The sequence below is a fragment of the Myotis brandtii genome, unplaced genomic scaffold (genome assembly GCF_000412655.1).
Source record: "Myotis brandtii unplaced genomic scaffold, ASM41265v1 scaffold17, whole genome shotgun sequence".
Taxonomy (NCBI): Eukaryota; Metazoa; Chordata; class Mammalia; order Chiroptera; family Vespertilionidae; genus Myotis; species Myotis brandtii.
Window position 1 is genome coordinate 6,169,275 of NW_005356259.1, and position 16,290 is coordinate 6,185,564.

General features: G+C 50.4%; 1 protein-coding gene across 5 annotated transcripts in view; it reads left to right on the forward strand.

Annotated features, from left to right (window-relative positions):
- The window catches only part of PDE1C (phosphodiesterase 1C, calmodulin-dependent 70kDa), a 342,910-nt gene that overhangs the window by 18,966 nt on the left and 307,654 nt on the right, over positions 1-16,290 (forward strand). For all 5 annotated transcript variants that reach the window (XM_005862929.2, XM_005862930.2, XM_005862932.2 and 2 more), the window contains exon 2: positions 6,958-7,044. In XM_005862929.2, coding sequence (XP_005862991.2) covers positions 6,958-7,044 — 87 coding nt within the window. The remainder of the gene's footprint in view (positions 1-6,957; positions 7,045-16,290) is intronic.

A 16,290-nucleotide genomic window follows, 5' to 3' on the forward strand; every position in this document is an offset into this window, starting at 1 on the left:
TATGAGTGTGTGTGTGTGTGTGTGTGTGTGTGTGTGTGTGTATGGCACATAGGTGGGCTGCAAAGCCTGGGTTTGGCCATCATACACTGCAATGACCAGCACAGCGCTGCAGATGGTTTCTGGTTTCTTTAAGGAGCATTCAGTGGCCAGGAGCTTGCACACTGAGGCCAGGTGTGATGATGACATAATCAGACGGGTTTTGTGGTTCCAGGAATCATCCTCCTTGTTTCGTAGTCACATACTTGTATTATGTACAGTCCATCTCTTTGTGGGTAGATGGGCGTGGTCATATATACATGTAAAAAGACTACCGGGAAAGGGATTCGATGATGCCTTTGTAAAGCTCCAAAATAGAGCCAGCTCCACAGTCAAAACAGAGGTTGGCAGCCAAATGTTGTCATAATAACATATCAAGGCCCAAAACTTGAAAAAAAAATGCTCAGAAAATGAATATTTGAAAATACAATGATTTTACTATTTATTATTTTTTAATCCTCACTCATTTCCCTTGCTGCTTAGCACTGATTGGCTATGACCTTATGACCTTGGTTTACCTTGACGAACCCCAACCCTTGGTTGCTTATTGCAACTGTATTGCCTCCGGCTGTCATAGGCAAGTATTCCTCCTAGATGTTCATAGAGTACATTTTCATTGACGTAGAACAGGTATGTTTAAATGTAGACGATTCCCAAGGTACAGGTTGATGGATTTTCATGAAATGGACTCAGAAGCTGGCACCCAGATTAAGAAAAAGAACAACACCAGCGTGGGCAGAACCTCCTCGACCCAGTCTCAGTCCCCATCGCCCTCCCCTAAGGTTCCCACTGTCCTGACTTTTATCTCCATCCATTAGTTGTGCCCATTTTTGAACTTCATATAAATTGAATGAGAAAATATACTATTTTGCATTTGGTTTCATTTTTAAAAAATATTTATTTTTTTATTGATTTCAGAGAGGAAAAGAGAGGGAGAGATCAAACATCAATGATGAGAGAGAATCATCGATTATCTGCCTCCTGCACGCCCTCTACAGGGGATCAAGTTCAAAACCCAGGCGTGTGCCCTGACGGGGAGTCGAATCATGACCTCCTGGTTCATAGGTCGATGCTCAATGGCTGAGTCACATCGACCAGGCAAGACTACAAACAGGACGGGATCCCAAGGCACCAATGTCCTTGCTTAATTGTTTGAGTTGGAAAACTCCCCTTGCTTCGCAGTTGCCGTTCTTGGCGCTGCGGCCCTAACTTCCCTCCCACCCCTCGCATTTCTAGGGAACTCTGTGCACTTCTGCTCTGGGGACAAAACAAGCTTGGGGGCTCGGTCCTGTTCCCAGGCCCTGCCTCTGACCTCTCCCTCTGCAACCGAGGTCCCCGGTGGTGGAACGAATCTTAGCCTGGGGCTCTGGAACAGGCCTCGCCCATATTAACACGCATGCTTCAAAGGTGGTGGCAGGCAGCTCGACATCCCAAAGGCACCCCGGAAAGAGACAGGCCTGTGGCTTGCAATTGGGGCGGTATTGAGGCCGGGCCCCCAGAGCTTAGCTGCTCTATTAAGCATTTCTCCGACCCTGGGTGACCTCAATCAGTGTGACGTTCTCCAGCCCCTTAGGCAGCCTGCGCTCACACTGTGGGTTCATGGGCACTTTCACATCCAGCGCAGGAGAGCCCCTTGGCTCCTTTTCTCTGTATTCCTCCCTGCTCGGCGGGGAATCTACCCATGCAGCTGAGCGAGGCCTCGAAGCCAGAGAGCTGGGTCCCTGCTCCATCCAGCCACTTTCTAAGTGGGACCCTGGACAGTTCACTTACCTCACTGAGCCCCAACGTCCTCTTATGCAAGTGGCGATAGTGCTAACCTCCGGGAGAGTCTCCGGCCCGGTGAAGGTCGAGTGAGTTACAGACGTGGTCAGCACTGGGGGCCTGCGTGGATGGTTCCTTTCCCAGTCTCCCATCTCCTGAGGAAAGTGGCCAGCTAGGGCTTCTGAATTGATCTGGTTGCTCTGGGAGATACTGGGTTTACTCTCTTTAAAATATATATATTTTTATTGATGAGAGAGAGAGAGAGAGAGAGAGAGAGAGAGAGAGAGAGAAAGGGAGAGGGAGAGAGAGAGAAACATGGAGACCGCAACCCGGGCACGTGCCCTGATCGGGAATGGAACCCGTGACCTCTTGGTGCGTGGGGTGACGCTCACCCACTGAGCCACGCTGGTCGGGCTGGAGTGACTCTTGATTCCAGGACGGTAGTTTCTGAGTTGCTATGGGTCTTGCCAGGCTCCTCGGCAGCCCCGACGGGAGACAAAGGGCAGGTGTGGATGGTGGTTTGAGCAGGCGAGCTAGAAACTAGTCCTGACCCTGAAGCTTTTAATGATCTGTATCCAGGTCATCCCCAGGGAATAACTAGGATCCCTGGTGCCTTGCTGGGTGCTTCCACGCATGTCCTCTCCCAGCCTTCCAGACAACACTGACAGGAAAGGGAAAGAGAAAGTGCGAAGGATTGGAGGGGACCCCTGATTTTTCCTGGGTAGCAGGGTTCGGGGTGGCTGTTGTTTTCCCTTATCAATCCCCACATTTTGTAAGTGATCATCTACTAGCATTATTTTCAGACCCTCCCGGCCAACTTTCTGAATAAAAACACTGGGCGAATTTGTTTACACAGGGCTGCACCTAGAGATAAAGGTGAGCCCAGGTAAAGTGGCCCGAAGAGCAAGCAGGAGGCTAGGGCACCGCAAGGTCGTCCTGAGGGTTAAATCCCATGGGCCATTCAGAGTACCTGGGGCTGAGCAAACAATGGCTAATAAATGATCAATACATGATGCTTCTCCTCAGAGCTTCTCAGAACATTTTGCTTTATTGTCCTCAGTGAAAAAGGGTTGCTTAGCTTAGATCTCCCCAGACAGGGGTACTATTCATTAAGTCAATCACTGGTAAAACTTTGTTGAGCTCTTCGGATGTGCCAGGTACTGGGTATGTGTGGAGACCAAGAGAGTCATGTCCTTGCCCTCAAGGATCTCATAAGCTAGTGGAGAAGGTAGGATGTGAGCAAGTAAAGAAAGAAATAAGATGTGTGCAGATAGGTAGGAAATTAACTTGATGGAGCGGGAGGTGGGGGGTGGGGGGTCAGATAAGAGTTCTCACCCAAGGAGGGGATGTGTACATTGGTACCTGGAGGATTCATAGCCTTAGGCAGGCAAGAGGTTGGGTGGGGGCTGGGGAATGGGGTTGTGTCCAGGCAGAGGGAGCTGGGCTTGTTCAGGGAGAGAAGGAGGCTGGTGTGCTGGGGCTGAGGGAGGGGTGGGAGGGGCTTGCTGTGAGGTGCGGGTGGACAGGTGGGTAGAAGCCAGGTCGTGCAGGGCTGTGGCTGTGATCCGGGTGCATGCCTGGTGCAGTGGGAGCCTCTGGCGTGCCATAAGGAGGGGAATGGGATGTGCTGATTCATGTCTGAAAGACATTTTTTCTGGTTTTAATTTGGAGAGAAGGTTGGAGGGAGGCAGACGTGGAAGCTGGGAGACTAATTAAAAGGCTCTTTAACTAGAACCACGATGAGACAGCACCATACACCGCTAGAATGGCTAACATGAAAAAAGCATAATATCAAGTGTTGGCAGGGATGCGAGCCACGGGAATGTCTCTGCTGCGATGCGTGTGAGAGGACATAACCATTTGGAAAGCCATTTGGCTGTATCTACTAAGGCTGGATGTTTGCACACAACACTGATGCACCGGCAATTCCACTCCCGAGGACACACTGAGCAGAAATGCCTACACGTGTGCACCCAGAGACGCGGAGGGAAGGTTCCTGACAGACTGTTCCCAACAGCCTCAAAACGCCATCCAGATCCTTATTACCCGTGGAATGGACAAATAATTCAGGGCATATTCGTCCCAAGGAATACTACAGAGCGAAGAGAAAGAACGAACTATTTCCGCATGCAAACAGCATGGGTAAACTCATGAATATAATTTTGAGTGAAATCAACAAGAAACAAAAAAAGCTACCCTGCATGAGTCCATTTGCGTACGTTTAAAAACAGACAAAACGAATCAATGTTGATAGAAGTCCAGACTGTGGGAGGGTGGCAAGCGCCCGGGAAGGAGCACGGGAGAGGCTGCTGGGGAGGCCCGGAAGGTCCCATTACCTGATCCTGGTGGTGGGTACCTTGACACAGGTGTGTCCACTTTATGGAAAGTGGTCAAGCGGTGTCCCTAATATTTGGGTACTTTTCTGTGTGCATGCTATCCTTCAATCAGAGTCTCCCTTAGCAAAGGAAGGTGGGAGACTATTGCATACCCCCAGAGAAACAAAATCGACTCGGGTCAGGATGATAGCAGTGCCTCCACCCTCCCCGAAACTGCTCTAGTGAAGGTAACCAATGACTTGTATGTTGCTAAACCCAATAATCTATTATTCAAGCAGTCAGAAGTGCTTATATTTTGGCAGTATAGCCAATGGAGATTATTGATGGGGCAGATGTGTGTGTGTGTGTGTGTGTGTGTGTGTGTGTGTGTGTTGTGGGTGGGAGAGGTTAGGTAAATAGAGAAGAAGGGTGACACCTGGGTGTTCTGTCCATGTTACCAGGTGGATTGCGATGCTATTTGTGGTGCTTTTGTGCTAGATCCCAACCCCTATTGTCAGGGACATCTCTCCGGTAATTCTCTGCGTCATTCATTTCTCCCTCGAGGCTGTATCATCCCCATCAGCATGTAAACATGCTGTTATTTCTGCTACCTTAAAGAGGGTTCTCTCGATGCCTTGTACCCACCAGCCAGCACCCCATTGCTCTGTCTCTATGGGCAGAAAACACCTCCAAACATTCCCTACACTCTCTAATTTCTCTTGCCCATTTTCTTTTAAACCCACGCAAACAAAGGTTTTGCCTCCATCCTCCCCAAAACTGCTCCAGTGAAGGTTACCAATGACTTGTATGTTGCTAAACCCAATAATCGATTATTAGTCCTCTCTTTACTTGACCTGTCGTAGGGGTTGGACTTAGTTGACCACTCTTTCCTTCTCCACTTGGTTTTCAGGACACCACATTCTCTTGACTCCTCACTGGCTGCCCTTTTAGAGCCTCCTGAAGTGATGTCTGGCTGGTACCTGACATCTGCGGGGCGGGAGTATTTACACCACAGGAATTGGCAAAGGAAATCTGCAAATACAAATCAAGGCTCTTCTCCGCCCCTCCCACCATGGCCATTTCTGCCCCAGAGAACTGGTTTACAAGCATGACACTCTTTACAAGCCCAGGCAAAGTAATTTCTTAGAGTATGACACAACCCTACTCATTGATTTAGGGAATGGTAGAGCTAGTTAGGTATAGTGTTGATTACTAAACTGTCAGAAATGCCTGGAATATATCCCCCCTCCTGACAGATGCCCACTAAACTCTCAGTCTGTGTCGGCCGCCCTCCCTCAGCCAGCTTGATCATATCACACTTTTGTCGTCTTCTGGTCCCATGTCTGTCTCTCATTCAATGATGAGCTCCTTGAATGTGAGCCAGGAGAGACAGCAGCCGAGTGGTGATTCATTGCCAGGCGCTGGAGACAGGCTGTCTGGGCCAGAATTCTGGTTCCATCACTTATGATCCAAGTAACCCTGAGCAAGTTACTGAGTGACTCAGTTTGCCTCATGTGTAGAATTGGGGAAAGAGTAGGACATTTCTCACAGAGTGCAAGGGTGAAATAGCTTAGCACACACACAAAAGCACCGACAACACCACCTGCCCTGAGGAAGCACCCAGTGAGTTCAGCTATTGTTAGTATTTATTTTGTCGTCAGTCGCCACCATATTGCCTGGCACATGTTATGTGGTACATATTTAGTCCATTCAATATGCACATGAAGGGCTAATTACATGAGCAAAAGTGCAAATGGAGGTAGAGAAGGGGCCGATCCTTGCGAGCAGGAGTGAGGGTGTTTGACAACAGATGGGATTTGAAATAGCGCATGAAGGGTTGGGAGAGTGTGGATAGGAGAGAAAGGTTAATGGCTGCTTCAGCAGGCTTTCGTAGAAAGAACCCCGCTCTCTAAAAGTTAGGCCACTTGGTAGGTGGAGAAATTGAATGTAAAAATAATTAGCACTGAGCTGATTTCGTCTCAAGTTAGTAACAGACCTGCCATCAAAATTCCATTTCTCGCCCTGGCTTGGTGGCTCAGATGGTTGGAGCATCATCCCATACACCAAAAGGTTGTGCATTCGATTCCCGGTCAGGGCACATACCCAGGTTGCAGGGTTGGTCCCTGATTGGAGTGTGTACGGGACGCAACTGATCCATGTTTCTCTTTCACATCAATGTCTCTCTCTCTCTCTCTCTCTCTCTCTCTCAATCAATAAAAAACAACAACCATATCCTTCATACCCAGAGAGGTGGCTGTGGGGAGGATGAAGGTGCATTAGGCCTGTTGAGGACCCGTGTTCAAATCCTGACTCCGCCATTTATGAGCTTCGTGACCTAGTGCATAGTACTTAACCTCTCTGAGTTTATGTTTCCACTTGAAAATGGGACTCACAGAGTGTGGCAGGTGGCATTCTCTAGCAGAGGTCAGCCCACCTGTCTCTTCCTGCCTCCTCTGGACCAGGAATGTTTGCCACTGGGATCATTCCAGGGGGCTGGAGGCAACTCCTTCCCCTTTCGAGCTGGTCCCTTTTCCAGTGATGGCCTTCCCATGGCCCCGATGGCTCTGTCCCTTCATGTGCTGCTGGAGAGGATTCGGCAGCACCCAAGGGGACAGGGGCCATTGAGTGAGAAAAGTGGCCTGTATCTGAGCCCTGGGGAACACCGATGTTGGAGGGGCAGGGGGCGGGCAGAAGGCCAGCCAGGAGGGAGCTGGGTGTAGGAATGCAGGACCAGCCCACGTCAACAGTCAAGACAGGGACTGGTCAGCTGTATCTGACACCCCAGGGTGCTCCCCTGCTGATCTTCAGGTGTCTGACCGGCCATGTGTCTTTTCTTTGCTGACAGAGGCTGGAGGCAGGAGGATGGAGGCTGCAGAGGAGATGGACAGTCCTGGGGAAACTGTAGAGAAACTGGAGGGCGCCGGAGAGCAAGGTAAGCCCCACTGTGTGCGGCCCACTTGGTTTGAAATCCTCTAAACCCTTCTTTCCCCTGCTCCTGCCGCAGCTTAAGGAAGCACAGCAGACCAGCACTATGAGTTCCACTGAAATGATGGAAACGCCAAGACGCAGGGTGCTAACGCTCTTCCAGCTCTAGTGGAGCTGGGATTTGAGTCTAGCGCCTCTGAGCCTCAGTCCCGAGCTCTTCGCCCTGGACCAGCCTTGTCTTTCGGGAGTTTCCCAAGCATTTCCAGTTCCACAGCAGCCTCACTGCAGGATTCGGCACTGTCTCTGCGGGGAAATATCAGGCAGATGTGATCCATCTCAACGTCCTCGCGGCTAATCGTTTCATGATTTCTTGTATGAACGCCTGCTACTGCTCTCACTGTCCTCCCCCCTGGTCCCTTCTGCAGATTAGGGGTGGGTCCTGGTCAGAAGAGACCACCAGGCATGGGAAGAAGGGCCTGTGGAGTCCTGCCAGCACACGGGCGCCCCCTGGCGGTGCTGGGGGTAAGCACAGCTGGGTGGATAGCACCTGGGGCCTTTGTCTGGGAGGTTCCTGGTGCTGTGGGCTGGGGCAGTTTGGGACTGTGGGACAGAGGGACCCTGGAGGCTCTGGAGGGTGGAGGGGTTTTATCACACTCAGAAGAGGATTCTACGTTTCCCCACGTGAACCCCAGGTGTCCTCAGCTCCGTCACATGGCCTCTCAGCGGCACTTCCCTCCTTGTTTATGTGACAGGGGCACGGGAGCCATTAGGGCTTTAGAGGAACTCTCTTCTAAGAGTTCGGGGTTTTAAACAACCGTATAGAGCAGCGGTTCTCAACCTGTGGGTCGCGATCCCTTTGGCGGTCGAAGGACCCTTTCACAGGGGTCGCCTAAGACCATCCTGCATATCAGATATTTACATTACGATTCATAACAGTAGCAACATTGCAGTTATGAAATAGCAACGAAAATAATTTTATGGTTGGGTCACAACATGAGGAACTGTATTTAAGGGGCCAGAAGGTTGAGAACCACTGTTACAGAGGGTTGTGACGCGTTGGGGTAATTTGGACAGTCAGAAGTCCCGCTGCCGGAACCACACTGACTGGCCTGGCTAAGCTGGTCCCCTCTGACCCGCCCCTTTACCTGTGACTCCCTCAGCACAGCTCCCTGTATCAAAGCTGCACTGCAGCGTATGAGGCCTGAACAGTCATGGCAGCAGCTGGTGTTACTGAGTGGTTACTACCTGCCTACCTGCCGGACCCTGCTCTGAGCACACACTGGTCATGGATTAGTCATCTAGTCCTCACACAGCCACAGGAGGCGACTGGGGCGGGGCCCAGGGCCAGGCAGCCAGTAAGGGGCCGTTAGCATGAGCATGCGTGGGATGAAAGTGATGTGAGTATGGTGAGGGTGAAAGTGACAGGTGCAATAAAAAACAACAACCAGCCCTAGCCAGTTTGGCTCGGTGGATAGAGCGTCGGCCTGCGGACTGAAGAGTCCCGGGTTCGATTCCGGTCAAGGGCATGTGCCTGGGTTGCGGGCTCATCCCTAGTGGGGGGTGTGCAGGAGGCAGCTGATCGATGTTTCTCTCTCATCGATGTTTCTAACTCTCTATCCCTTTCCCTTCCTCTCTGTAAAATCAATAAAATATATTTAAAAACAAAACAAAACAAAAAAACAACAACCAACCACCAGTCAGTTTTGCTCATGCCTTTTTATCACTCTTATCTCAAAAAGAGACTAGTGTTACTATCATCTCCTGCAGGAAACTGTGGGCTGGCCTGCTGGCCTCCATGCTGGGTGCCTCCCACCTCCTGTCTGTTAGCTGGGTTAGATGAGCATCTGATCACTGTGAGCAGCCTGCAGGCAGGGAACGCGGCCCCAGGCCTGGCCCCAGCAGTGGACTGTGGACTCTGACGCTGGGCCTCTAGGCACTCTTGGCATTTTCTCCTTCCTCTCGTCCCTCCTACTCCTTTGAGGCGGCTGCATCTCTTCCCATCTTCCCAGGACAGCGTCTGTTGAGAGGTTCTGAGGGTCCCTCTGAGCCAGGGAGGCAGGTCTGTAGTGGTCTAAGGGCGCTGACTTCAGGTGAGCCATCTTCAGGACGCGGGTTTTCTCGGCTCCCTTTGTGCAGCAGGGAGCCCAAGGGAGGGGGTTGTTGCGTGGATGGGAGCCAAGCCCACAAGATCCTTGGGAGGATGGGGTAGGGAGAGGCTTGGGGCTCCCTCCCAGGGATGGAAACTTCAAGGGCAGGTCAAGGGCAGTACATGTGAGGGGCACAGTTCTGTCTTCCAGGCGGGGGGATGGCAAAGAAATAGGACCCACTCATGGGTTCTGATGAGCACGCTTCCGCTCCTTGTCGATTCCCATGGAGTAGATTTACAAAGAGGTTGGAACAGTGAGAGTGGGTGCCGGAAACTTGACCCTTTCAGGAGATGAGGAGAGGCAGCCGAGCCTGGTGGAGGGAGGCCTGGTGAGGTGTCCGATGCCCCCATTGAGAGCTCACGCCCCCTTGTGTAGCCAGCCGTAGTTCCCTCTGTGGGACAGGCATTGCTGTGCAGGCTGACGACCATTCTGTAGGTGAAAGGGCCTGGCAGGGTCTGCAGTGGGGAACTTGACAAACATGAGTTAAAAATGAAGAAAACTCCCAGAAGGACCCTGTGATTTTTCTCCTACTCCTTTCGATTTAATCAGTGACTTCAACCCTCATGTTTACCCTTTCCACTGTTATTTCCATCCTGCAGTGGTTCAGTTCTTCTTGTGATTTGCTTCCGTCGTCACACGTTCTGAGTCAGTCCCATGGTGTTTGCTGAGTGCAGGCCCTGTGTCAGTGACGTCGCTCTGTGGCCTAAAGGGTAACTTGTATATCAGAGGGAGAATGAATTAAGCCCAGAGGGGTTGAGGGGTCTAATATGGGCAGGGCCGCCATGGGCCAGGCACTGGGCTGAGTGTCTTACACATGAGACTATCTCTGTATTTATCCGAGCCCCCCCCACCCCCCCCTCCCCCCGTGAGAAGAGGAAACCAAATCGCCTCTGTTCTCCCAAGTGCCCTTTGCTGGTTTCAGAGGCTCTTTGTTAAAAACTCAGTTGCCAGCCCAGCCAGTGTGGCTCAGTTGGTTGGGCATCATCTTGTGCACTAAAAGGTCACTGGTTCTATTCCCCATCAGGGCACATGCCTGGGTTGAGGGCTCTATCCCAATAGGGGGTGTGCAGGAGGCAGTCCATGTATGTTTCTCTCTCAAATAAAAAAAACACATTAAAAAAAGCTTGGTTGCCAAATGTATGTGCAAGAATTTATCACAATGGGGGGGGGGGCGGGAAGGCCTTTTAGTAATTTAAATACCTGACAAAAGCATTTCAGCAAGAAATCATTAATCCTCCCACCTGCTGCCAACTGTGACTCCTTCTTTTGTCATGATAATGCGCCTGTCTGATCCTCCAGGAGAGATTTTTGGGCAGCGGCGTAATCAACATCTGGGAAGATTTGCTTGTGAATCTGAGATTTCAGTCATCCTGCTGATTTAGGGCTGCTTTTCCCACCACGGGGACCTTTATAACTCGGGACTCCAGCCACACAGGCTGTCATCTGGTTCCGGCATCAGCCCATCTGGATGGCGGACACGCCTCGTGTTCTATAAAGTACCCAGAGATCAGGGGTCACATCCCGATGGTGTGGGAGCAGGACTTTCCCGTTAGGTCCTGGTTGGAGGCAGGGATCAAGTCCCTTCTGAAAAGAGGAGCCAGGAGTGTTCAGGCGATGGCTATGAATTTTCCTTCACTCCATCAGTGGGAGAGACAGACCATGTTACCCCGACTCTGGGAGGATGGTTAGCGCTCATCCCTGACTGAGCAGGCTGATGTGTCTAAAAGCCCCTGTCAGAACCCATCATCAACAATAGCAGAGCCCACCTCCAGGACACGGAGGTGGTGTGTGTGTGTGTAGCTAGCTGTGTGTCTCTGTGTGGGTGCGTGTTTGCTGTCTTTGTTTGAGGTGAATCACTAAGCGGGAAGGGAGTCCTAGATGAACCGAGCTGCCCATGGACAACAGACGGAGGAGAATCTATTACTAGTCATTTCGCCAAATAGGTGGATCCACTCTGGAGTCAGAAAGGCCCTGTGGGGTTGCCTGTCTGTTCTCATTGGTCCCAGCATCCTTGATAATCCTGTTGCCAAGGTTGCCACTGCCAGCAGGTACCTTCTCCGGGATTTCAGACTCACAGGAAGGAATCTAGCTCCACGATTCCATTCTGTGGTGTCTATTGGAGGGCTTGACATGAGACAGATGCATGTGTAAGACACTCAGCCCAGGGCCTGGCCCATGGCGGCCCCGCCCATGTTAGGCTCCTCAGCCCCCTTCCCCACGTCCCAGTGCAGGTGTGTGCTCATTCTTCCTGTAACGGAGGATCCATCTGGGACCTATTGCCGTGCAGATTGTAACCTTGGATGCTCTGTATTTCCCCGAGTCCCCCGTCCCCAGGTCCCGGCCGAGCATCCCTGGTGGCCTGGGAAAGACTATTCACCAGTTTCTCTCTGCCGTCCCCTTGCCTCTTAACAATCTGGAGTTGCTGTGTTTCAAGTTATGTATGTTTTCTAGTTACAGGAAGAAAAAAATCATATGTCAAAAGATGTCATTTTCAGCTACTAAATGATTCTTTTGATTTTCTTCCTGAAGGCAGAGCTATGACACACTTTAAAAGTGTTGATTCCCTTGAACCTTCTGTAACAAGAGCTGTTCTTCCTGGGGCAAAGCTTTATTTATTTATTTTTTTAAATTTTAAATTTATTTATTATTTGAAGAGGATGTCACATGAGAGAATGTCTGCTTTATTTTTTTATTTTATTGATTTCAGAGAGGAAGGGAGAGGGAGAGAGAGATAGGAACATCAATGATGAGAGAGCGAGTCATTGATCAGCTGCCTCCTGCACGCCCCCACTGGGGATTGAGCCTGCGGGATTGAGCCTGCAACCTGGGCCTGTGCCCTTGACTGGGATCGAACCTGGGACCCTTCAGCCCACAGGCCGACACTCTACCCACTGAGCTAACCGGCTAGGGCAGAGCTTTATTTTATATGACGGTGGTGGGCGAGGGTGCTTTGCCGAGTGCTTGGCTTTAGACAGGAAGGTTACAACTCTGATCCCAGGTAGGATTTCCCTCCCCTCTGGGCACACGGATGTAAACCGTGTCCGCACCTGGTGACCTGGAGGTCAAATTTGGTCAAAACAGTGGAGAGGATAGGGTTTCAAAGGACCCGTGTTTACCAAACGCTCTTTTCTTTCCTAAGTTCACTTCCCAGACCCCCTCTTGCGGTTTGGTGGGGCTCCATGGCTCACTTCTGGCCAATGGAACTGGGGAGAAGGGACAGGTGTTTCTTCCAGGACTGGGCCCTAAAGTTCTTCTTTGTGGTTCTCCCCCATTTCTCTCTCCCTTCTGTCCCAGGTACATGCAGAGTGGCCATTGGAGGACACAGGGGACCAAGGGGCTGGTGGAGAAACCAGATGGAAGGAGCCTGGGTCCCTGAATAACTCCACAGAACAAAACCCAGCCCCCTGTTTATATTGGGCTTTGTATTGAGCAAGAAATAAGGCTGTATTGTGGTGCCAGGCCACTGGACTGGATATTATTACAGAGGCTAGCTATGCAGATTAATAGGGATTTGGCACATAGTAGGTATTTAATCAATATTAGTGTGTGTGTATGTGTGTGTGTGTGTGTGTGTGTGATTAGCTATGCAGACTAATAGGGATTTGGCACATAGTAGGTATTTATTTAATCAATATTAGTGTGTGTGTGTGTGTGTGTTTCCTGTTGGTCTCCAGGAAGAACGGAATTCCAGAGTCCTCTCAGGTGGGCTGAGGGGGAAGAACATTCCAGGCCAGGGTCATACATTACATCTCGGGAGAAATGAATCTCCACATAATTAATCTTGGCTAATGACTGGATAAAGCTATTACTATGTATATTGTTTCTTTCCTGCCTTCCTTCAACAAACATTTGCTAGTGTGCCTTCCTGGTTAGAATCCATTCCAGTAGTTAAAAAAGATCAATTCCTTTCCAAACTTATTTTAAAGGGAATAAACTAAACTAAAAGTTATCCAAGCCCAGACAGGTGTAAGATGTTTACTATGACCCAGGAGTCAGCAAACATTTTCTGTCAGGGTCAGGTAGTAAATATTTTTGGCTTTGCGGGCCAAACCATCTCAGGCACAAACTACTCAACCCGGCTCTAGTTTAAAAGCTGCCAGAGACAAAATGTAAATACATGAGCGTAGCTATGTTTTAATAAAGCTTTTCTTGTGGATACTGACATTTGAATTTCATGTAGTTTCAACATGTCACATAACATGTTCTTCTTTTGTTTTTTCCCCCAAACACTTAAAAATGTAAAACCCAGCCCAGCCAGCATGGCTCAGTGGTTGAGCATCTACCAATGAACCAGGAGATCACAGTTCGATTTCCTGGGTTGTGGGCTCGATCCCCAGTGGGAGGCCTGTGGGAGGCAGCCGATCGATGATTCTCTCTCATCATTGATGTTTCTATCTCTCACTCCTCCCGTCCTCTCATAAATCAATAAAAATACATTAACTTTTTAAAATAGTAAAGCCCATTTTTAGCTCAGAGACGTGACAGAAACAGGTGACAGGCTGCCTGTGACCTGCTGAGCCCCTGCTCTAACCACGTGAGCATAGGATCCACACATCTGCTTAGGTGTCTTGGTTTGATTTCAGAGGCCTTCTCGAAGGAGCATTTCTGAAGGAGCAATGCTTCTTTTGGCCTCAGTCTCGAACCCGTTCTCTCTTAGCTTATGTAACGCCGACCTTCACCGCCACTCGGTTTGGTGGAAGAGCCCACACGGCGAAGGCTGCTTTAAGACTCCGCACTCAAAGCAACGCGCTGAGTGGTTCCGTAGGTGTGCAATCTCGAAAACTGGGCAGAGAGATAATGAGTCTGGGGAGGAGCGGTTTAGAAACAGTTCTAATTGTGCAGGCAGGTTATTTTTACCAGCCTTCTTCTTATTTTTATAGATTACATTTCAAAAAGCTCTTCTGCTAAGAGCGATTAAATACCAAGTTTTAATTTCCCTCCAGGAAAAAGTTCCATTGTGTTGGGATATTTTTCTCCGTCATCTACTCGAGGCTGTAACGCAGCGCTCAGCTCCTCGCTGCACAGCAGGCAGGCGCTTCTGCTCAAGGTTTGGGGAAGTGGGAGGAATGCAGGGAATGAGAACCATAAGAGACCCTTGGTGGTGACTATATTAAAAATACATAGTGTGGTACGTAATATAGATAAGGTTTTCTTATAAAATTAGTGGTGAGAACAAGCACTAGAATAGATTATTGTCACGGAGAAGAATTTCCCACAGTGTCTACTTTACAGAATTGGGAGCCACCTGACGATCGCAGTAACGGGATGCCCAGTGCGGGCCTAGGTTGCACCCGTTTCCTCTCCAGCCTCATTGTAGGCAAGACTCAGGGATGTCTATGCTCAAGGTCACATAGCTGACAAGTGGTGGAGCCAGATTTCAGGTCTGTCTGTCCATAGAGCCCTCTGCACGCTCCCACGCTGTAGCCTTTTCCAGTCTCACTGCAGGGTCTGAGCTGAGGTGCCCTGGAGCCCGTGACACCCAGCCCCTCGGGATCACTTAATCTTGCCGTCAACCCGAGCAAGCTATCCATGTGCGGGTGGCTCCAGGTCTTCCTTAAGAGAATTCGTAACTAAAGTTCCAAGTACATCTGTCATTAAAAAATATTTCTCCAAAAACATATGGTCAATTGAAGAAGATTCAATTCTGGAGACATTCATTCACCTGGGTTTCAGCGGGCTTGAGAGTGTTATGGGTCCCCTGAAATGTTATGCAGAACACAGTACATGTATACACATGTATGTACATATGCCTTTCTTGGGAGAGGGTTTCTAATTTTAGTGGGATTCTGGACCCACTGCTCCCTAAACTCAATTGGAGCCAGTTAGGAATATACCTAATTGACTCTCTTGATATTGACAAACGTTTGTTAATTGTGTCAAATTTCATCACAACAAAGGAGGGTAAATTGATCGTAGTCCCACAATCACCTGAACAAAGATGGCACTGTCATTCCACGTGACACGGGATGGACACCACCAAGGGACTGGTTGGGCTCCGGTTTCAGCGGTGGACACAGAGCAATGCAGTTGTAAGTGTCTAGTAACGGCCTGGGGGTGGGAGGGGATGATGGCCCCTGTGCACACCTTGCCTGCGTCAGTCACTCCAGGTGCTGGGAGGACCAGTGACTGGTGTCCTAAAAGGAAGCACCTGTGCGTGGGATTTCCTTCATCTGATTGCTCTCACTGTTCCTTGTGCCTCATGGCTCCTGTGGGTGGGTTAGTGTCTGGGTCACAGCTGTGTCTCCCACACAGTCTATTGTGGAATTAACATGATTCAAGGCAGGTGGTGAGAGCTATCCAGAAGTGGGATCCTTAGGTCAGTGGTTCTCAACCTTGGCTGCACATTAGAATCACCTGGGAATCTTTTTTAAATCCTGATTTCTGGGCCTCATCCTCCGGAAATTCTGTTTCTTCGTTATGGGGTGGGGCCACAACACCCATAACGAAGAAACAGAATTTCCGGAGGATGAGTCCCAGAAATCAGGATTTTAAAAAGATTCCCAGGTGATTCTAATGTGCAGCCAAGGTTGAGAACCACTGAGCTAGAGCGTGGCTGTAAATTGCGCAGGGCAGAGGCTCTGTGAAGGCGGTTGGCCGCAGTTGTGGATACCTTGATAATCATCTCCGGCCAGGGCAGTGGGGAAGTTATGGGGCGCAGGCTGGTTCAGGGGACAGGCGCCGGGAGGAAGTGGGCGTGGCGGCGTTCCCGATTTCCTTGTTTGGAGTAAACTTCGGCGGCATCTGCCCGGCTCCGCTGTTTGCTTTTCCATCTGCTGATGTGCTTCCTGGGAGCGCTCCTGCCTGCCAGAGAAAACATCTAGAAGCACGACGCCAACTCCGAGCCTTTCCCTTGGGTCCCCAAACCCCACCAGCCTCCAGGGAGGGGCAGGCGAAGCCCAGAGAGAACGCAGCCGCGCCTGCAGCGCGCGGGTTGCAGCGGCTCCCCGAGACGCGGGTGGAAAAGACGCGGATTTCGGCTCCCACGCACCGTGCGCGCCTCCCCGTCTCCGCGCCCCCGGTTTCTGGAAGTTGGCATTGGAGATGGGGCGCTTGCCGCGCTGGCTGACTCCGTGGTGCGCCTAGTGCATTAGCTGACTTCGCGCTCG